General features: G+C 43.1%; 1 protein-coding gene across 1 annotated transcript in view; it reads left to right on the top strand.

Moving 5' to 3' along the window:
• GALNT2 (polypeptide N-acetylgalactosaminyltransferase 2) overlaps window positions 1-23,095 on the top strand; it is a 156,571-nt gene that overhangs the window by 6,564 nt on the left and 126,912 nt on the right. The window contains exons 2-3 of the mRNA XM_069769270.1: window positions 19,600-19,693; window positions 22,764-22,917. Coding sequence (XP_069625371.1) covers window positions 19,600-19,693; window positions 22,764-22,917 — 248 coding nt within the window. The remainder of the gene's footprint in view (window positions 1-19,599; window positions 19,694-22,763; window positions 22,918-23,095) is intronic.

The following is a 23,095-nucleotide window of genomic DNA, read 5'->3' on the forward strand; positions in this document are numbered from 1 at the left end:
CTCTTTCTCTCTCTCTTTCTCTCTCTCTTTCTCTCTCTCTCTCTTTCTCTCTCTCTTTCTCTCTCTCTCTCTTCTCTCTCTTTCTCTCTCTCTTTCTCCTCTTTCTCTCTTTCTCTCTCTTCTCTCTCTCTTTCTCTCTCTCTTTCTCTCTCTCTCTCTTTCTCTTTCTCTCTCTCTTTCTCTCTCTCTTTCTTTCTCTCTCCCTCCCTCTAGAATTTTAGAATTTTATGCATTAAAATTCAGGTACTACCAAATTCCACGCACTGATGCGTTACATCTTTTTACAACGTCCGTTGATTCGTTGCGCCGACGCATTATGACAGCCGTCTCAAGACGGAAGTGTGAAAGAAGCCTTATCTGTACGTAACCCCATTCTCATGTACAGCACCATGGAATTAATGGTGCTATATAAATGAATAATAATAATAAAATAATAAAGCTTCTTGGCACACTAGCACTTTGTGTACTGACATTTGGGAAAAGTCATTAGAGGAATGGTGGATATATGACTTCCAGATAATGCAATTCCTTCTTAGAATCCCTGAGCCAATGCTTTGATCAGAGTTTTGCACGTATGTGCCAGCTGCATTATTGAGCGTCATTCACACCTTCGGTCTGAACAGTGGTGCTGAGCCGCTGCAGTTTTTTAAACCGATACTTAGTTTTGCCATTTCAGCTGCAAAGTTTCAAAGTTTTGTGTATTTTTAAGTCCTATAGATACAGAATAGCTTCTCTGTTGCGGGCGGTCTGATCGCTGGGACCACCTTTTATTCCAAGGACGGCCCTGTGAAGATGAGGGTCATGCAGGCCTTTTTCCACCCTAGTCTTTCCCTATAGGACTGCAGAAGATGGCCAGGCTGTCTCCCTGAGATCGAGCCCCCAGGGATTGAGAAGTTATGCTCTATCCTATCCGTAGCGACCAATTCCAAAGCTTGCATCCACCATTGTGTTTGAGGAGCAGCGGAAGGACTGCGGAGGCTCAGTGCTACGGTCTTCAGTAGCTTATCTAAAGCCTTCAGTGTCATGAAAATGTGTGATACTCCAGCATCTAGAGACATGAAGTACTAGGCCACGTTCAGTCTTTGTGGAAGCCAAAACCAGGGAATAGTGTAATAGTAACCCGTCACCAGTAGAGAATCTGCTCGGGTCGCTGCTTACTGAATAGCTGCAGAGGGAACCCGGATACCTGGAGCGCGTCGGCTGTTTGGCCCCTCAAAATCACTCTGAATGTGAAGAGCTCATTAATAAAATAGATTTTATCACATTTGTTCAGTTTAAAAGTTGCTGCTAAACAATAGTCAAGTAGGTGGAGCCCAGCGCTGTAGCACATGAAAATTAAAGCAGTCAGAAATAGAGGACAGAAATAAAGATGTGGATGACGCCATCTCTCATGCTTTTATATGTGGTGGATCGTTTTTAAAAGCATTGCAAAATTAAAAAGAAAGGCTGGGGCTTGTGTGTGGGGTGAAAGAACAATCCTGACTTCTGCTCAGTTGTTGGCTGATGCCGGCTGGTCATCTTATTGAATTTTGGTGGATATTCGATCCCCTACTGCTCCCATAATGGCCTCTTTCTAGGCTCCAGTGATGAGCTGGCAGCGACCGTGCATTACAGCCCAAGTGAACAGAAGCTGGTGAGGACCAGGGAGGCAGCCTGGGGACGCGAAGTGGGGGTGACAATACAAGACCTGTCCTAGAGCAGCGCTGGTGGCCGGGCCGGACTGGGCTCTTCTCTGCCTGTGGCATGCTACTCGACCTTTACAGTACGTTTTCTCCAAATCGCTTGAGCATTTCAGGTAAAGATATATCTGGTTGCAATTGTGCCCACGTTTGGGCAGTGAGAATCGGGTGATGGGCTCCCTTCCAATCTTACCCTGGTATTTATTCGCTTGTGTTTTCTTTCACTGGTTATTCCTTTAGTAAATGTTTCCCTTCCTGGGAAATCCCAGATTGGTGTGCGGGCAGGTAAATCATTCTGTAATACTAATTTCTAATGGGTTTGCAAGTCCCCAAGCCAAGCAGCCTAAAATGAGTGTGCGCTTCTTACTGTAAAAGCAGCGATGCTCACTGTCTGCTGAGGAAACGCCACCTACGCTCGAAGATATTTTACGGAACACTTGTGAAAAGGTAATCTGGAAAAACTTGTTAGTTGGTAATGGGCCGGTGCGGTGTGCACGGTGACGTCGGCTGCCCCCACTCATGCTTTCACACACACAACTGTCGGCCATTTCAAGGCTTGGAAAAGTTTGCAGAACTCTTTATAGGAATCTTTGAATATGATTTTCTTAAGTTGCTTTTTCAAAACTCGCTTCTAAATTCACCTACAGTATGTTAATCCATTTTATGGGACTTTCTAGAGCAATGGTCTCAAACATGCGGGCTTCATGTGACTTTTCTGCTGTTTCATACGGCCCACAGACACATGAGCTCGCGTAATGATGTGGCTCGGTCCAGGTGGTCTATATGGGTCTCAGGCAGGGGGATGTGGCGGCCCTATGGGGCCCAGGCCGGGGAATGCGGCTGCTCTATGGGTCTCAGGCAGGGGGATGTGGCGGCCCTATGGGGCCCAGGCCGGGGAATGCGGCTGCTCTATGGGGCCCAGGCCGGGGCATGCGGCTGCTCTTTGGGGCCCAGGCCGGGGCATGCGGCTGCTCTTTGGGGCCCAGGCCGGGGCATGCGGCTGCTCTTTGGGGCCCAGGCCGGGGCATGCGGCTGCTCTTTGGGGCCCAGGCCGGGGCATGCGGCGGCTCTATGGGGCCCAGGCCGGGGCACGCGGCGGCTCTTTGGGGCCCAGGCCGGGGCACGCGGCGGCTCTATGGGGCCCAGGCCGGGGCACACGGCGGCTCTATTGGGCCCAGGCCGGGGCACGCGGCGGCTCTATGGGGCCCAGGCCGGGGCACGCGGCGGCTCTATGGGGCCCAGGCCGGGGCACGCGGCGGCTCTATGGGGCCCAGGCCAGGGCACGCGGCGGCTCTATGGGGGCCATAATTACTATAAGGTGCTAATTGTAAGACAATATTATTGTATGGAACCATTTGAAGAACAAACAAAGGAAAAATAACTGTAAAAAAATAATTTCAATATAAAGTATAAAAAAAAAATTGCTTTCTTTAGTTGCAAAGTGCACACTTGTTACCGCTACATCCGTATTGATCCTTGCTATTAAAGTGTGCCACAACCCATACAATTTATGTCATTGAAAACACATAACACACTAAAAATAAAATTCTCAAAAGGAGTATATAAAAAAACTGAAAAATGTAATCTCATCTTGCAAAGAATGTGGCCTATCAAATTAAACAATTTTCTATGTGCGGCCCATATGCCCAAACAAGTTGGACCCCTGTTCTAGAGCCTTGTGTACCACTGTTTCTAGACCCAGTATCCTCTTCTCACAGAAGTCTCCAAACCCCAAGATTATAATCGGAACCTTCATTACCCTTTTGGCTATGTGCCCACGTTGCAGAAATGCTGCAAAAATGTCAGCAGCATTTCCGCAACTCCCTGCCACGGGTAAAATGCATGCTTTTCCCCACAAAACACAAGCGTTTTTAGCTTGCAGAATGCGTTTTCCAAGTGATTTGAAGCATCGCTTGGAAAAGTGATTGACAGGTTGGTCACACATGCATAGTGCTTGCCAAGTGTGACTAACTTTTTACTATTGATACTGCCTATGCAGCTTCAACAGTAAAAGATAGAATGTTAAAAATAATAAAAAATATGGTTATTCTCACCTTTCGACAGCCCCCGATCTCCTCAGCAGCGCTCCCGGTGCGTTCTGTTCCCAGGGATGCTTTGCGTGAAGGACCTTTTTGACATCACGGTCGCGATGTCATGTGATTCGCGCAATGCATCCCTGGGAACGCTGAGTGGCAGGAGGACTCCAGGGGCCATCAGAATTTAAGCATATCCATATTTTTTATTTCAATCCTTTTTCTTACAGAAATATGGATCCCAGGGCCCGAAGGAGAGTCTCCTCTCCTCCAGACCCGGGTACCACTGCACATGAAGCTCTCACTTTGTGCATGGTGGGCATAGCGACATGCGTAAAGTGAGCGTTTCAATGCAATCCTATGGCTGAGGAATTGCCGCGATTCCGCAGAAATAATGAACGTTCTGCAGATTTTACTGCTATGTAATTCCGCAGCGGTAAAATCTGCAGCATGGGCACAGCAACTGCGCAATCCCATAGGATTGCATGGGAATGCGGTTTTTAAGCGTTTTATGCATCTCTGCTGCAGCAAAAAACGCGGCAGAAATGCATAAAAAACGCAACGTGAGCACACAGCCTAAAGGCGACTTGTCACCATAGCTTTGTCACCACATGTGAGAGCAAAATAATGTAGATCCAGAGATCCTGATTCCAGCATGAGACTTGCTGGGCTGCTGTAGTTTTAGTCAAATGAATGTTTTATCAGCAGGAGATTATCACTAGAGGACTAATAAACCTGCTGTTATGTAGTCCTCCATATTCTTAAAACACACAAGTCTTTTGCAGTTAGTCTCAATCCGGCGAACTTTGAAAAAAAACGGATCCGGCGAATGTTGCCGCCAGATCTGTTTTTTTCTCATAGACTTGTATTAGTGAAGGATGGCCTCATGTTTTATCCATCGTTCGCCGGAAAATTGTTTACCTGGCGGCCGGAGAAGACGGACAAAGTAATGTTTTTTGTGTCCGTCGAAAAAACAGACAGCGACGGATCCGTCACCGTCCGTCGTTTGCTAGATTGGAAGCTTATGGCGCCGGATCCGTCAAATGATAGAATCCGGCGTCTGATTCCTTTTTTTTTTTAATTGAGTGTGCTCCGATTTTTTTCACTGATGGGCAGCTTTCTAGTTATACTGTGCATAATAGTAATAATAATAATGTTTATTTTTATATAGCGCTAACATATTCCGCAGCGCTTTACAGTTGTGCACACATTATCATCGCTGTCCATGATGGCGCTCACAATCTACATTCCCTATCAGTATGTCTTTGGAATGTGGGAGGAAAGCGGAGAACACAGAGGATCCCATGCAAAACCCATACAAACTCCTTGCAGATGTTTTCCTTGGTGGGATTTGAACCTAGGCCTCCAGCGCTACCATGCTACCCACCGGCAGCTTTCTATTTATACTGTGCATAGGCAGAAAGCTGCCAATTAGTGGTGTGGGTGGGTGTATTCAGAGGTCAGTATTAGTAGAACTGGTAGATCTGCAGCAGATAAACAGGGACTTTATCAAACCTGCAGAAACAGCCCAGTAACTGATACATCACTGGAATCGGGGTATCTGACCCTACATAATGCTGCTCTCAGACTTCATAGCAAAAACCTTGTGGCAGATTCCTTTTAAAAGCTCTTTTGGTTTGGTGTCCAAAGAGTTCTCAATTGTAACAATTTCACGATTCCCTGGTCTTCCCTATGAGAGTGGGTGGTCACATGACCCCATGCATGCGATATGCATACTTGTGGTCACTAGACTTCACTAAATGGAAGAAAGTTGAGAGAAGCTAGCTGAGTGTAGTCAGCATGTGTCCGCAAGTTGCATGTATGCAGTCAAATGACCGGCCACTCGCATGGGGCATCCTGACAGTGTGCTTATCTCACTATTCAGCAGTCTGCAGTCACACAGCGACTTCAGACTTTTTGTATAAGACCAAACCACCCCTTTAAAATGGTTTTCTTTAATTTTTAACTTTTTTTGTTACGGGGCTGGGAACTTACAGGACTTGTAGAGTTGCTATCTGCATGTTCTGCCTAATGCTGACTTTTGAAAGCTCAGAATGGTCATGGACCACCCCTGCCAGTGGGTTGGCTCCTTCACTTGTCACCACAGCAGCTCTTCCTTTTCTATTTTGCTCTGTCACCCTGCGTAGTGCTTGCTCCAGGGTAATGCAGAGCAGCACCTATTCCTTGGAATAGTGGAGCAAGCTATTGCGGTCTGTGGGCTTCCTGTACAGATCCGTGCTTAAGATTCCACATTCATCCTTTGACACAAGGGTATCGAGGAAGCTAACCTGGTGTGTGTCCTTGGTGATAGTGAAGGAAAGGCCTGACCACGATTGATTCAGTGTCTCAAAGAATTCGTCCAGAGAGTCTGGTGGACCCGTCCATATACAAAAAATGTCATCTATGAATCTTTTCCACATGACACAATGAGTTCTAAAAAGAACATTTTGGTATACCACCTCTTCTTCAAATGTAGCCATGTATGTATTAGCATACGGGGGCGCCATATTGGACCCCATAGCGGTCCCTTGTGCCTGTGATTAGTAGGTGTCTTCAAATAGGAAGTAGTTACGGGTGAGGACGATTGTCAACCGTTCAAGACATAAGTTAATGATGTTGGAGTCTAATTCTGATGTAGCCAGTAGGTGTCTAACACAGTCAATACCTCGGTCATGGGGAATTGGACGTATAAAGGTCCTTTACGTCAAAGGAAACCAGAAAAGAGTTACTAGGGACAGTGCCTAATGTGTGTAATGTCCTGAGAAAAGCCCCGGTGTCTAGTAGATAAGACTGAGATTTCTGCGTCAAAGGTGTAAGGACTTTTTCCAAAAATATGGAGATAGGGGACAAAATTGAGTCCGTGGCTGCAATGATGGGTCGGCCAGGTGGATTAACTAGGCTCTTGTGTACTTTGGGAAGTAAGTAGAGTATAGGCGTCACCGGATTCGCCTTAGTGAGGAAATCCTTTGTTTTAGAGTCAATCACTCCCAAGTCACCTGTTAGGTGCCACAGGTAAGTTACAGGTGCTGATAATTACACAAATTAGAGAAGCATCACATGATTTTTCGAACAGTGCCAATACTTTTGCCCACCCCTTTTTATGTTTGGTGTGGAATTATATCCAATTTGGCTTTAGGACAATTCTTTTGTGTTTTTTCATTTAAGACAAATTAAGATCATAATACCAAAGCATTTGTGTTTGCAATCATTTTCAGGAAGAAACTGAGTATTATCTGACCGAATTGCAGGGGTGTCAATACTTTTGGCCACAACTGTACATCGTGTGTCAGAACATATTCTGTGAACATCTTGTTATTCCAGTGATATGCCCGGCCTTGTGTTCAGGAATAACCAGATCAGCTGCATTGTTATTGCTTGTAGCTGGCCTCCGCTTGCTTGGCTTTTCTTTTCAGAAGCGGCCATGTGAATGCCATGCATTGCGCACAGCGCGGTCCCTAGTGATTAAGTGACACGTCAGTGTTCAATCATTTCTTTATTTTGGACTTGCATAGAAAGTATTTACATAGCACCACCATGACGGCAGTGACATGGGTTTGCCTCTGTCCTAAGAGGTACAGGAAACACAAGTAGAAAGGTTATAAGGGAATCTGTCACCACATTTGACCTATTCTAAACTATTAACCCCTTAATGACCACCAATACATCTTTCTAATGACCTGCGATATAAGAGAATAGCTTCCTCTGACAATCCAGCAGCTGTCGGCTGTCGACTATAGCTGACAACTTGCTTCATCAGCCACGATCAGTGTTGGCACCGACCACGGCCGTTTAACCCCTTAGATGCTGCTGTCAATAGTGGCTATAGCATCTGAATGGTTAAGAGTGTGGTGTCTCTTCAACCCCATTGGCACCCCAAGATCTTGATTGTGTGGTCCTGATGTTTGCCATTGCAATTCACCTTCCAAATAACGGCCTTAAGGTACCTTCACACATAACGATATTGTTAATGATATCGTTGCTTTTTGTGACGTAGCAACGATATCGTTAATAAAATCGTTATGTGTGACAGCGACCAACGATCAGGCCCTTGCTGGGAGATCGTTGGTCGCTGAAGAAAGTCCAGAACTTTATTTCGTCGCTGGATCTCCCGTGGACATCGCTGGATCGGCGTGTGTGACACCGATCCAGCGATGTCTTCACTGGTAACCAGGGTAAACATCGGGTAACTAAGCGCAGGGCCGCGCTTAGTAACCCGATGTTTACCCTGGTTACCATCCTAAAAGTAAAAAAAACAAACCGTACATACTTACCTACCGCTGTCTGTCCTCCAGCGCTGTGCTCTGCACTCCTCCTGTACTGGCTGTGAGCGTCGGTCAGCCGGAAAGCAGAGCGGTGACGTCACCGCTCTGCTTTCCGGCCGCTGTGCTCACAGCCAGTACAGGAGGAGTGCAGAGCACAGCGCTGGAGGACAGACAGCGGTAGGTAAGTATGTACGGTTTGTTTTTTTTACTTTTAGGATGGTAACCAGGGTAAACATCGGGTTACTAAGCGCGGCCCTGCGCTTAGTTACCCGATGTTTACCCTGGTTACCGGCATCGTTGGTCGCTGGAGAGCGGTCTGTGTGACAGCTCTCCAGCGACCAAACAGCGACGCTGCAGCGATCCGGATCGTTGTCGGTATTGCTGCAGCGTCGCTTAGTGTGAAGGGGCCTTTAGAGTCTGCTGGCTATAGTAAGGCTATGTGCACACGTTGCGGATTAGGCGTAGTAATTTCTGGTGCATGTCTTGGCAGAAAACGCAGGTGTGGATTTTGTGCATTTTTTTATTGCGGATTTCCTGCGGATTTACTGCGTTTTTTACCCCTGCGGATTTCTATAATGGAATGGGTACAAAAACGATGCAGATCCGCACAAAAAAGTGATATGCTACTTTTAATCCGTAGCGTTTCCACATGGAATTTTCCGCACCATTAGCACGGCGTTTTTTTTTTCACGTTGATTTACATTGTACTGTAAATCACTTGTGGATCTGCAGCGTTCCTGCACCTGCAAAAAACGCTGCAGATCTGCAGGAAATTCACATAGCCTACCATGTGCAGAAGTTACTGACGTTTAGGTGGTAAAAATACACTTTTTCCATTCCTGTCATGCCACTTGTATTGATTCCTTAAAAAACCACCTGAAGGGTTAATAAACTACCTGAAAGCAGTTTTGAATACATTGAAGGGTGCGGTTTTTAAAATGGTATCACTTTTGGGGGTTTCCATTATATAGAACCTACAGTCACTTCAAACCTGGATAGGTCCCTAAAAAAAAAAAAAAAGTTTTGTAAATTTCTTTTAAAATGCTAATAAAATAACATTTTACGAATGCCGCTGATGTAATGCCGACATGAGGGAAAAGTTATGTAGTGATGTTTTTGTATGATACGACTGTCTGGATTAAAGGGATAATCATTCAAATTTGCGAATTTTTTTTGCGTGAAATTTCTGGTATTTGTATAACAAAATGTAAAACTTACCAACTTACGGTAAATTTCTCATTATCATAAAGTATAATGTATCATGAAAAAACAGTCTCACAATCCATGGGATATGTTGAAGCGTTCCAGAGTTATTGCTACATAAAGTGGCAGATGTTAGATTTTAAAAATTGACCTGGTCACTAAGGGGTTAATATGGGCATACAAGTTATAGAATGCTGAAAACAGTCCTCTGTGTGTGTCTCTTATCAGACGTTGAGAAATCATCTTTATCAATTCATATAAATGACCTTCTGCAGGAATAGGTGGATTACAATGAGGGCAATCTGGTCTACCGCCCGAGGCTCCAGTGATGCCCATGGCTACATTACCCTCATTATAATATTTTTTGTGCTACCATCATGGGCGCTTGTCACCAGCAGGGAGCGCTCCTATTGGTCCATTGCTGGCAATAGAGAAACGGAGCGTACCTGCTGCCATCACCTTCTGACTCAGCCGGAGTGACGTTGTTATCGCACGGCTGCGTTGTTTACCATGTAGGCACCGGCAAGAAGAGGAAGGGGAAGAGCTGCAGGGGATCGCCAGGAGAGGTGAGTTATTTATTGATTTTTTTTTTTTTTCCTTTAAAACTACGGTAATCAATTGAGATGGGGGATGGGTGAGAACAGTATGTTATGAATTGGAGTGGATGGATAGGTGAGAGCACAGAATATTATGAAATGGGGTGAGGGATGGGTGAGAAGATAATACATTATAATGAACTGGGTATGTAAAAGAGAACAATGCATACTGTATTGGGGTATGTGACTATAATGAATTGGGGTATGTAATTTTAAGATGACATGTAATGGGTTGGTTGAGGACACAGAAAAGTGACTGGTAATGAATTGGGGGGGGAAAACCCAGGGGCTAATTAATTTATATTTTTATTGGGCAGGGAAAAGTGGCTAATTATAGTTAGTGGGGGTCAAAGTGGTGTATTAATTTATACTTTAACTGGTGGGTTGCACAATAGCTAATTCTATATTAATGATGGGTGCATGTCTATATTCAGCGGCACAGTGTGTGGGATTCTTTTTTTCAGGAAATGTGTGTGAAAGTACAGTTGTGTGATAGTGTTTGCCCCTTCCTGATTTCCTATTCTTTTGCCTGTTTGTCACACTTAAATACTTCAGATCACCAAACAAATTTAAATATTAGACAAAGATAACACAAGTAAACACAGAATGCAGTTTTTAAATGAAGGACTTTGTTATTAACCCTTGTCAGGCTGCATAATTTTACAACCTTAACAGGCTGCATAGGTACAATTGTACCTTCACATATACCTCCACTGTGGGAAGACTTTACTTGGTTTCAGAAACTAAAGTTCATTCAGCTACAAATGTTATGCTGATATCTATTGTTCAGTGTTGTTACTGGTCACTTATGTTGCTGTCAATTAAGTTAATTCAAACTGGGAGTGGCTTCTACTTGTCTTCCTGCCTCCCTCCTCTCATTAGCCATTTTGCTGTTCATCTCATTGCTGTGAGCACACATTTCTAGGCTTGTGAAGTCTTCAATTTCTTGGAAACGAAGGTAGGAAAGTCTCACAGCATCTAACAGCCAGTTATACCTTTATTCTCATTATGTGGGGACAGAACAGTCAAATTGTCTTTCAGCCTGGACTTGGCTTACATATATTTTGTATGAAACTTATCACTATAGGTATAATTTTTATACGAAAAATGGATAATAATTAGTATCTACATATTGTTTTACGATGTTTTATTTATATTCAGCACAAAATACGAAGCCAAAATTCATCTAGCAAGTCATCATGAGTGATAGTAATGCTGGATCTAGTTTCCGCCATAATCCAAGAAAACGTGTTTGCAGGTTAGTATAATTTTGTGAAAAGCCAATAATGTAGTATTTCGGAAAATTATTTATTTTACATTTTTTCATATTTACAGATTTACGTCTGACGAAATAATGCGAATGCTAGAAGAATCTGATTCTGAGCATGAGGATGAACCATATGTTCCATCTGATGATGAAAACTATGTACCACAAGTGGATGCTACTGAAGAAGATTCAGACATTGAACAAGAAATGGTCATAGAGCATGAAAATGAATACGAATCAGACGAAAGTGTTGAGGATGATTCTGTGCCTCAAAGTGCAGGCGACATTTGGACTGCTAAGGATGAAACTCAATGGTGCAGTAATCCACTGCCAAATGCACAAACAAAATCTCGTAATGTCCTACGACAAAGAGGTGGCCCTGCAGCAATCAGCAACCTATATATATACAGCAAAAGAGCTATTCAAGTCCATCATGACTCCCGAGATGTGTGACATCATATTACGGGAAACGAATCGAAAGGCCAAGAGAGTTTGTGATGCTTACAACAACGAACTGGTACAACGTTTTCCTGATTCTTCCAAACGGCCACCACAAAAAACATTCAAGCAATTTACTGAAACTGAACTTCATGCATTTTTGGGCATACTGATTGCTGCTGGTGTGCACAGAGCCAACAAAGAGAATCTGGAGGAAATGTGGAATGTTGCTGCTCTGCCTCTTATACGTGCAGCCATGTCTCGTGACCGCTTCAAGATGATACTCAGATTTATCAGGTTTGACAACGAAAATACACGTGCAGAACGTGTGCAAACAGATAAAGCTGCACCAATACGGGACATCTGGACAATGCTGAACAGTAATCTGGAGAGAGCCTACAAGCCATATCATTGTATCACCGTCGACGAGCAATTATTTCCATTTAGAGGTCATACTAAATTTACCCAGTATATACCTTCAAAACCAGCTAAATATGGCATAAAGATTTTCTGGGCTTGTGACTCATCAAATGCCTACCCTTTACAAGGTCAGCTCTACACTGGGAAACCAACTGATGGTCCTCGACAAGTAAACATTGGAGAACGAACAGTATTGGACCTAGTGAGCTCGTATAAAGGCTCTGGAAGAAATGTCACCACCGATAACTTCTTTACAACCATGGAACTAGCTAAGGTATTGAACTCCTGGAACATGACACTAGTTGGTACAGTGAGAAAAAACAAAAGGTTCCTACCTAACAACATGCAGCCTGCCAAAGAAAGGCCTGTATACTCGACAAATTTTGCCTACAATCATGATGCAACAGTCTGTTCATATGTACCAAAGAAGAACAAATCAGTCGTGCTTCTATCATCTATGCACATGACGGGAGAAGTTGAAGAGACACTAGCAGCCAAGCCAGAGATAATAAAATACTACAACATAACAAAAGGTGGCGTTGATGTTATGGATAAAATGTTGGGAGAGTACACTGTGAAACGACGAACATCACGTTGGACTTTGGCATTTTTCTACAATATGATTGATGTCAGTGGGTTAGCATCCTACATCATCTACAGAGAACACAATCCAAGCTTCAGGGCAAAGGATCAACGAAGAAAGTTCCTGAAAGATCTCGCAAATCAGCTGTGTATGATTGCAATTGAAGATCGTAGTACAAACAAAATGATAATGAGAAACCATTTTCTTCGAGGTGCAGTAGAAATGGTGCTTGGACGATGCATTGTGGTAGCATCGCAGCCAGCAGCTGGCCCCAAAATACCTCATGGTAGTCGTGGACCCTCCCCTGTTGTTGGTAGTTGCTATGTCTGCAGAGACCTGAGGCGAAAACAACGCAAGACTAGAAAGTCTTGTGTGGTTTGTGTGAAACCCATTTGCGATGAACACTCTGTAGCAAAGCCAACATGCATTACTTGCAAAGAAAATCAATAAAAAAAAGTTTCTTACATTTTCTTTTATAATGTAAATGAACAGTTTTTTACTTGTTTATAATAGTTAAATAGCATTATCATTAAAAAAAAATTTATGCTTTTTCCCTTGCATTATCTTCATTCAAAATATATGAGGTACATTTGTACCTATGCAGCTTGTTATGGATGCAAAAAGATCTCGACCCCTTATCTCGGAAGCGGGTGGAGATATTTTATTGAAATTTGGCCAATATATTCTGGACCAAAAATGTAGAGATGTCACGAAATTTCAGCCCTCTACGTCTTTTCAAAAAAAAGTTATTGCAATTTTAAAACGGAAAAGTTACAATTGTACCTATTCAGCCGGATAAGGGTTAAAGGAAAAAGAAATCCTAACCATTATAGGTACCCCTGAGATAAGGGAAAGCCAGGGCCCCTTTATAGTGGCAGGGACAGGTGCGGGTCCCAGTACGCCATCCTGCCCCTTTATCGCCAAAAACGGCGTGACACTATCGGTCTGGAAAAGGTTATAAAGCCATTTCTCATACTTTGGGACTCCAGTGAACCATAGTGAGAGCCATTATCCACAAATGGCAAAAACGTTGAACAGTTCAGTCGTTTTTTAGTGGGAAGAAAAACCCACAAACATTAGTCATTCAGTGACCTGAGTTATTAAATTATCTTGTCAATGAGCTATCCCAGTGTATAAGCTCTAAAACCGAATGCCAATTTATGGTTATTTCGCCTAAAAAATAAAATACTTATTACGGTATATTATGGACCAAATGATTATAAAACTGATTTCACAATTATGCTGACAACTTTCCATTTCCATTGTGAGGTTGCTAGAAATCGGCATTCCATGCAGTGCTGTAATTAGTTCAAGTCTGTCGATATGAGGTATGGCCACCAGCCTTCGGCCTGATATACAGCATTCTGCCCCCAACCCGACCTGGGAGAGAAGTCAAAGAGCTTTCATTATACTCCCTTTCAGGGAGGTCCAGTCCGAGGGGTGTCACTGGTCTTGGTCCGGCGCTGCCCCTCTTCATGCGATGCTGCCCTCCTCCTTGCTTCGTGTGGATGATGCTTGCCTAGGTCATCCACACAGTCTCCGTGGCATCGCGCTCCTGCGCAGGTGTACTTCTGTGCCGTGTTGAGTGCTGAGCAAAGTACTGCCATGCTTAGGTCTCGTAAAACGTCAGAGAGCCCCGACGCGTGCTCAGTACAGTACGCTGCCCACAGCAGTTAATGCTTTGTAATTTTTATACAATGGATTGTGGCTAGAGCTGCAGCAAATAAAACAATAAAGAATGGGGATCTCTGGCCTTGCTTTGTCCTGTCCTAAAATAGTTTATGCTGCACTTAGTTTCAATCTAAACCGCGTCTTACGATTAGTGTCAAGTGTTACCATTTCCATTGCTCCATGTAGGAAGGGATAGGGGGACTTTGTGCTGCTGAGATTTTTTGTTTGTAAGTGGCACATTGACCAAACCTTATGCCATATAGCACGGAGCACTGTCAGTCTATTTATAAGGCCGTGTATTACTCGGGAGCTTTGTACATATGTTTTCATGAGCACTAAGAAGATTATCAGTCGAGAAGAATTAACACAGCTTACTAGCACTTCTTTTTTCCCTCGCTTCTAGTCTAAATGTGCTGCTTGTATCCTTTGCTTACTTTATTGGTCCCTTGATATTTCTCCAATTACACTTTATACATTTACTTACCATTTTCCTTCCAATCAAGCGGTAGTCGCTTTCTAGAAAACGTTCTGCCATACACAGTTATAAAAAGAACAAACTTGAGTGTTCCTTACCCTCCCAGGTCCAGCGCCTGCTTTCCACCGCTGCCTCGGTCTGTTTACTTGGCTGCAGCCAATCAATGTGCTCAGTGGCTCTTCCTTTCCGGATGGCAAAGTGTTTGACGGCATTGCTGTTGTCTTCATGTCACCACTGGAGCCAAACGGAGACTGAGGCACTTTTGGGTTTTCCTACACTTCTTCCGAGATGCATGATTTTTTTTTTGTCTGTGTGGCCACATAATGTGTTGTTTACAGGACGAGAAGTAATTTTAAGTGACACCATTTTTTCTTTTTATTCATAAAATGTACTTAAAACCTTGAAAAAAATAATAAAATCCATTTGGTTGGTTTCTGCTACTTTTTTTTTTTTTTTTTTTTACATTTGCTGTATTCATTGTGTGGGGAAAAAAAAATTACCAAGCAACACGATTCATCTAGTTAATATGATTACAACAAATTCAATTCAAAGTAATGCAGTTAATACCGTAATAATAATCTTTATATAGCACCAACATATTCCGCAGCATGTTAAAGGGAGGGGCCCACTGAGCCTCTTTCGCCCGGGGCCCTCAAAAACCTGGAGCAGGCCCTGGCTTCACTGATAAGTGACAGGCGCAGTCCGGCTGCAAAATGGCGCGGGATTTAACCCCTTTCTGACATCTGACGTACTATCCCGTCGAGGTGGGGTGGGCCCGTATGACCACCGACGGGATAGTACGTCATATGCGATCGGCCGCGCTCCGGGTGTCAGCTGACTATGTGCCAGGATCGGTCACGGACCGCCCCCGGCATATTAACCCCCGACACACTGCGATCAAACATGATCGCAGTGTTTCGGCGGTATAGGGAAGCATGGCGCAGGGAGGGGGCTCCCTGCGTGCTTCCCTTAGACCCCCGGAGCAACGCAATGTGATCGCGTTGCTCCGAGGGTCTCCTACCTCCTTCCTCCCTACAGCAGGCCTGGATCCAAAATGGCCACGGCATCCGGGTCCTGCAGGGAGGTGGCTGCACAGCGCCTGCTCAGAGCAGGTGCCGGGAAGCCTCCCTGCTGTGTACGTCAGATCGCTGATCTGACACAGTGCACAGCAAAGTGTCAGATCGGCGATCTAACACTATAACATGATGCCCTTCCTGGGGCAATGTTAGTGTAAAAAGAAAAAATATTCACGGGTGTAAAAAAAAAAAAAATATATATATATATATATATATAACAATAAAAGTACACATATTTAGTATCGCCGCGTCCGTAACGACCCGACCTATAAAACTTTCCCACTAGTTAACCCCTTCAGTGAACAAAAAAAGAGGCAAAAAACAACGCTTTATCATACCGCCAAACAAAAAGTGGAATAACACGCAATCAAAAAGACGGATATAAATAGCCATGGTACCGCTGAAAATGTCATTTTGTCCCGCAAAAAATGAGCCACCATACAGCATCTTCAGCAAAAAAAATAAAAAAGTTATAGTCCTCAGAATAAAGCGATGCAAAAATAATTATTTTTTCTAAAAAATAGTTTTTATCGTACAAAAGCGCCAAAACATAAAAAAAATATAAATAAGGTATCGCTGTAATCGTACTGACCCGAAGAATAAAACTGCTTTATCCATTTTACCAAACACGAAACGGTATAAACGCCTCGCCCAAAAAATTAATGAATAGCTGGTTTTTGGTCATTCTGCCTCACAAAAATAGGAATAAAAAGCGATCAAAAAATGTTACGTGCCCGAAAATGTTACCAATAAAAACGTCAACTCGTCCCGCAAAAAACAAGACCTCACATGACTCTGTGGACCCAAATATGGAAAAATTATAGCTCTCAAAATGTGGTAACGCAAAAAAGATTTTTTTGCAATAAAAAGCGTCTTTCAGTGTGTGACGGCTGCCAATCATAAAAATCCGCTAAAAAACCCGCTATAAAAGTAAACCAAACCCCCCTTCATCACCCCCTTAGTTAGGAAAAAATTAAAAAAATGTATTTATTTCCATTTTCCCATTAGGGTTGGGGCCAGGGTTAAGGCTACAGTTAGGGTTGGGGCTAAAGTTAGGGTTAGGGTTTAGATTACATTTATGGTTGGGAATAGGGTTGGGATTAGGGTTAGGGGTGTGTCTGGGTTAGAGGTGTGGTTAGGGTTACCATTGAGATTAGGGTTAGGGGTGTGTTTGGATTAGGGTTTCAGTTATAATTGTGGGGTTTCCACTGTTTAGGCACATCAGGGGCTCTCCAAATGCGACATGGCGTCCGGTCTCAATTCCAGCCAATTCTGCGTTGAAAAAGTAAAACGGCGCTCCTTCCCTTCCGAGCTCTGCCATGTGCCCAAACAGGGGTTTACCTCAACATATGGGGTATCAGCGTACTCAGGACAAATTGGACAACAACTTTTGGGGTCCAATTTCTCCTGTTACCCTTGGGGAAAATACAAAACTGGGGGCTAAAAAATAATTTTTGTGAAAAAAAAAAAATATATATTTTTTATTTTCACGGGTCTGTGTTATAAGCTGTAGTGAAACACTTGGGGGTTCAAAGCTCTCACAACACATCTAGATGAGTTCCTTAGGGGGCCTACTTTCCAAAATGGTGTCACTTGTGGGGGGTTTCAATGTTTAGGCACATCAGGGGCTCTCTAAACGCAACATGGCGTCCCATCTCCATTCCAGTCAATTTTGCATTGGAAAGTCAAATGGCGCTCCTTCCTTTCAGAGCTCTGCCATGTGCCCAAACAGTGGTTTACCCCCACATATGGGGTATCAGCGTACTCAGGACAAATTGTACAACAACTTTTGCGGTCCATTTTCTCCTGTTACCCTTGGTAAAATAAAACAAATTGGAGCTGAAGTAAATTTTTTTGTGAAAAAAAGTTAAATGTTCATTTTTTTTTTTTAAACATTCCAAAAATTCCTGTGAAACACCTGAAGGGTTAATAAACCTCTTGAATGTGGTTTTGAGAACCTTGAGGGGCGCAGTTTTTAGAATGGTGTAACACTTGGGTATTTTCTATCATATAGACCCCTCAAAATGACTTCAAATGTGATGTGGTCCCTAAAAAAAAAATGGTGTTGTAAAAATGAGAAATTACTGGTCAACTTTTAACCCTTATAACTCCCTAACAAAAAAAAATTTTGGTTCCAAAATTATGCTGATAAAAAGTAGACATGTGGGAAATGTTACTTATTAAGTATTTTATGTGAAATATCTCTGTCATTTTCCGTAATTGCATAAAAATTCAAAGTTGGAAAATTGCGAAATTTTTAAAATTTTCGCCAAATTTCCGTTTTTTTCACAAATAAACGCAGGTAATATCAAAGAAATTTTACCTCTATCATGAAGTAAAATATGTCACGAGAAAACAATGTCAGAATCACCGGGATCCGTTGAAGCGTTCCAGAGTTATAACCTCATAAAGGGACAGTGGACAGAATTGTAAAAATTGGCCCGGTCATTAATGTGCAAACCACCCTTGGGGGTAAAGGGGTTAAACACCGCTTCGCTGATTGGTTGTGCCCGGCCGGCTGCATTATTCTTAAATCTTCATATATGAACTACATTCATATTCTAGAATACCCGATGCGTTAGAATCGGGCCACCATCTAGTTATTATTATAATAACCGTGGCACTTAGGTGGTTAAACAGCAGGGATTGGACTTGGCTCCAATCGCTGCTGGTAGAAGCATGTGCGGCTGTGTAGCGCATCTGGCACCAGCCATGCATGGAGTGGGCTCAGGTGCAGAACCCAAAGTAACATGTACTAAGGTAAATTCTAAAGGTTCCCAAACTTCCCACAAATGGTTGATGCTGGTAAGCGTCTTGGACTTCAGCCATCACAAATGTTACAGTGACAAATGAGTGCTATAACTGTGGCATGGGAAAAGCTTACTGCAGCCAGCTGTTTGCTTAGTGGGAAGGTTTGTATGAACAGACATTAGTGTCTTAATCCCAGTACATAGACAGCAAAACATGATGACATGTCTATTTTTTTTTTCATCTCAACGTCTTTCCTATGGCCTTGGCATTGAGCTTGTACTTTAGTAAGGGTAGGTTGTACAATTATATAAAGGCTTCAATCTCTCGGCCAACGCAGCGCGCACACCGCAAAATGGCAGACCTCTGTCTCCATGCTCCATAATAAGTATGTCACGCCGTGTTTTTATTTTTTTTTTTTTATAATTTTGGTGGGGGAGGGGGGTTAAAAAGTTTTGAGTCTTTTCTAGGATTGCCTTGGTCTACTGCCCCAGGCTTTGTGGCTTGCCTGGGCCTACTGCCTGGGGCCATATTAGTTTTGCCTCTGAAATTGTAGAGGGTAGCAGTCATCTAGCAATCAGACGTTGAGGACACATCAAGTGTTAGATAATGGGTTCGTTTGTTTTCTGTTGCCAGTTCATGGAATGCTTGGCTGTAAAAGGGGGCTACGAGAATGTGCTGCAGGTGGGCAGAAGCCAAGTCAATGTTTCTAGTTTAGATGTGGAGAAATTGGCTACGGCCGAGTCAGGATGGGCAAGTCTGTACCAACAGAATGAAGCCTCTTCCTTCCAGGCAAGTAATTTCTTTGAAGCGAATCCTAAAATGAAATGAATACCTCTTATTATTGAGGTGAGCCAGTTCCACACTACCCACATAGGCACGGGAGTGCACAATAATGCTCCTGAAGCGAGAGATGTCCTGCTCAGTAACAACTGCAATAAAATACTTTTTCCGCATAACTGGATGTACGCATTAACTAGAGTACCAAACAATCAGTTGTATCTGGGCCACCACCGTCTTACAACATGGCGCCACAAATCCATATTACTGCTCTGGTATTTGATCCTGTGTATCCAGTTCCTGTAAGTGTTATTGGCAAGGAGAAAAAGCCAAACTATAATTGATTTCAACCATTTTTTTTCCTACAGGAGGACTGGAATGAAATTGGTGCAGTAAAGAAAAGAGATCCACACAGCATCAGTGAAGAAGAGAGAGCTCAAAATTTGGAAACTCTACCACCTGGTGACATATCTTAAAACATTTTCTTTTGCCCAGAGCAACCAATTATAGCACTCATACAGCTTCAATTGTGAACAGAAAAAAATAATAGTTTCCATGAATGCATGTACTAATACTTTCAAATTGTTGGTTCTTAAAGGGAACCTGTCACCAGTTTTGTCACAGAGCAGCTAAAATATCCTCTTACTCAGCATCTGCGCTGCATTAGTTAAATCCTTATATAACCTCCTGACGCGCACTTCTGCTTTTTGGCTTTTCCAACAATTGGGCAAAACATACTGCGCAAGGGTGAGACACGATTTGTCTGTGCAGGTGCGAGCTATTTCGCGGCAATAAGGATGATGCAGGAGGCATCATCCATGTCAAGGACAGCGAGCAGCAGCTAGGTCGGGGTGTAGAGAACTGAAGCCACGCTCATTGGACCAGATGGACCCGGTTAGCTTACAATACCGGATAAATTAGAAAGGTTTTTGGGGCTATACAGGGAGAGTCAGGGGAGTGGGGGGTTACATAAGGATTTAGGGAATGCAGCGCAGACGCAGAGTAAGATGATATTTGTATCTGCTAGGTGACAAAACTGGTGACCCTTTAACCATAAGTATAATACAAAAGTATGTCTTGATGATGATTGTTTTAGGCCACAGAAGCTTTGATCTTAGCGGTTTAGCACCCTAAATGGTAAATGCAGCCTAAAAGGGCATTGACAGATAATGGGCTCCTTCTGCTGGGCCATGATCATGTGTGTGCTTATGGCACCTGGGGTAACCGAACTACAACGATTTTCAAATTGTCCTGCAAATTGGATTTAAATGCCATAAAGGTGTCATTTATATATTTTTTTAAATGGCCTCATGGATGATATTGTGTCTCAATCACTGAAATCCGTCTCAAATGCCTGCAATAATTAGTTTTCAAGGTGAGCCCAATTAAAGGAAAACTACTTAAGGCCGGTGTCACACTTGCGAGTGTCATGCGAGAAACTTGCGCAAGTCTTACCTATCCGCCGGCACACAGGATCGGGGTGTTCTGGTGCATAGAATTACAGGCAGCCGCACGCTCTGGTCCAAGTGCTGGCGGTACTGCCGGGTATCGATGCGTGAGACTCAAGGGAGTTTCTCGCATCACACTCGCAAGTGTGACACCAGCCTAAGAAGGACTTTGCACATTAGTAACCAGGCCACAGGTTTTAAACAATATGGGAAAGACAAAGGAACTTTCTGCTGCCAAAAAGCATCAAATAGTTTATTGCCTTGGACAAGGTATGAAAACATTAGATATTTTATGAAAACTTAGGCGTCATCATTAGGGTTGAGCGACTTTTACTTTTTTAGGGTCGAGTCGGGTTTCGCGAAACCCGTCTACCTCAAAAGTCGAGTCGAGTGAAATCGGCCGATTATGGCGAAAAGTCGGGGATCGACCGAAACCCAATGCAAAGTCAATGGGAATTTTTTTTCTCTCTCTCTGTCATCATCATACTGTGATTTGTGGCTCACACAGAGCACAAACTGGTTTGTGCAGATAAAGGTATACTGAGGAAGGTTTCTGCAGAACAAAGTAATCATGTTAAGAGAGCAGCTGCCATAATACCATTACAAAGTAGCAAACCGGTCTTTGATTTGAAGCTGCTGGTGTTTCTGAAGCCCTGTGAACCTCAACGTGTAGGATCCTCCAGAGGGTTGCAGTTGTCCATAAACCTACTATTCGGACATTTCTAAATGGTGCTCACAAGCAGAATCTGATGCAGTGTTCCAAGATATAAATGAAGGTTTTAAAACGACATGGTCCAGATGGGATATAGTAGATGGTTGCATGGCCACCATGTCCCAACAAGGGTGCAACGTCAGCAAGGAGGTGGTGGAGTTGTGTTTTGGGCTGGAATTAATGGGGAGAGAGCTGTTAGGGCCCTTTAAAGTCCCTGAAGGTGTGGAAATGACCACGGCAAAGTATAAAGAGATTTTGACTTGCCACTTTCTGCAATGGTATAAAAAGCATGCCTTACTTGGCAACATCATTTTCATGCATGACAATGCACCATCTCATGCTGCCAAGAATACCTCTGAGTCATTGGCAGCTATGGACATAAAAGGAGATAAACTCATGGTGTGGCCACCATCTTCCTCTGACTTCAACCGTACAGAGAACCTTAGGAGTATCATCCAGCACAAGATCTATGAGGGTGGGAGGCAGTTCACATCAAAACAGCAGCTCTGGGAAGCTATTCTGACTTCATGCAAAGAAATACAAGCAGAAACTCTCCAAAAACTCAAGAATGCAAGAATTGTGAAGGTGATATCAAAGAAGGGGTCCTATGTTAACATGTAACTTGGCCTGTTAGGATGCTTCTGATTGCAAAAGCTTTTGATTTCAGTAAATATGACCTCATCATGCTGCAAATTCTACAAATTTTCAGTTCTTTACAACTATAAAATGTTTGGAGACTCTGCTGTGCATAATAATTTGGAACAGTTCATTGTGAGGTTCTTTTTAGATCCTGTTTCATTGGGAGGTTTGTCTGATAAATGTGATTTATACTGTTGATGATTTGAACATTATTCTGACTCATTTGCGTCAGCCGTTTAGGAAAATCAGAGAATAATAGCATTTGTAACATGGTGTGTAGTCCCAAAGTCTGTAGTAGCCTTTTAGGGCAAACAATTTTTTTTTCCTTTTTAAATAGATTTCCTTAGAAAAAGTCCGTCTTTTATATCAGCCTTGACAGCTGTAAGTGACTTGTTAGCACAGTTTGTATTGTGAAATCTGGAGATGGGTCCATTGTAACAGCCATTCCAGCAAGATGCCAAAAACAAAATAACATGTACTATCAGAAAACAAGAGACGTCAGGTTTAGTTATTTTAAAGTATAGCTGATACATTCCTTGTTAGAAGCAAAGGCCCTGGCATTCATCCGTTCTCCAGGCAATGTTTTCTAATGATTTGCAGCAACATTGCTTGATGGCAAATCCTCCATCTTTCTTTTACGGCCTTTATCCTGTCTCTCGGGTAGGCCTCCTCCATAGTACTTCTACTGTAATTGCTTTGTGGATCATTTTTCCATGTTTCTGTTCCCCATCAGGTAAGGTTCGGTGGCAGGATTTTGATCAAGAAGCTTATGTTGGGGTTACTGCAGTTCGGCCAGGTCAAGATGCTTATGCACGGAACAAATTCAATCAAGTGGAAAGCGACAAACTACGTATGGACAGAAGCGTTCCTGATACAAGACATGACCAGTAAGTGTGTGGAAAAGTCTGTAATAAAAAATCAAACTTGTTTTATCCTGAGCAGTTTTCATGCAGCCGTGTGATTGAGGTTTTTTGTTTGTTTGATTTTCACATAAATGTTTGTCGTTGACTTAGGTTGACTATTTCATCAATGCTGGGTCAGTGGCTTCATTGTAAAGTTGGCCAT

This window comes from Ranitomeya imitator, chromosome 5 (genome assembly GCF_032444005.1).
Source record: "Ranitomeya imitator isolate aRanImi1 chromosome 5, aRanImi1.pri, whole genome shotgun sequence".
NCBI classification, from domain to species: domain Eukaryota; kingdom Metazoa; phylum Chordata; class Amphibia; order Anura; family Dendrobatidae; genus Ranitomeya; species Ranitomeya imitator.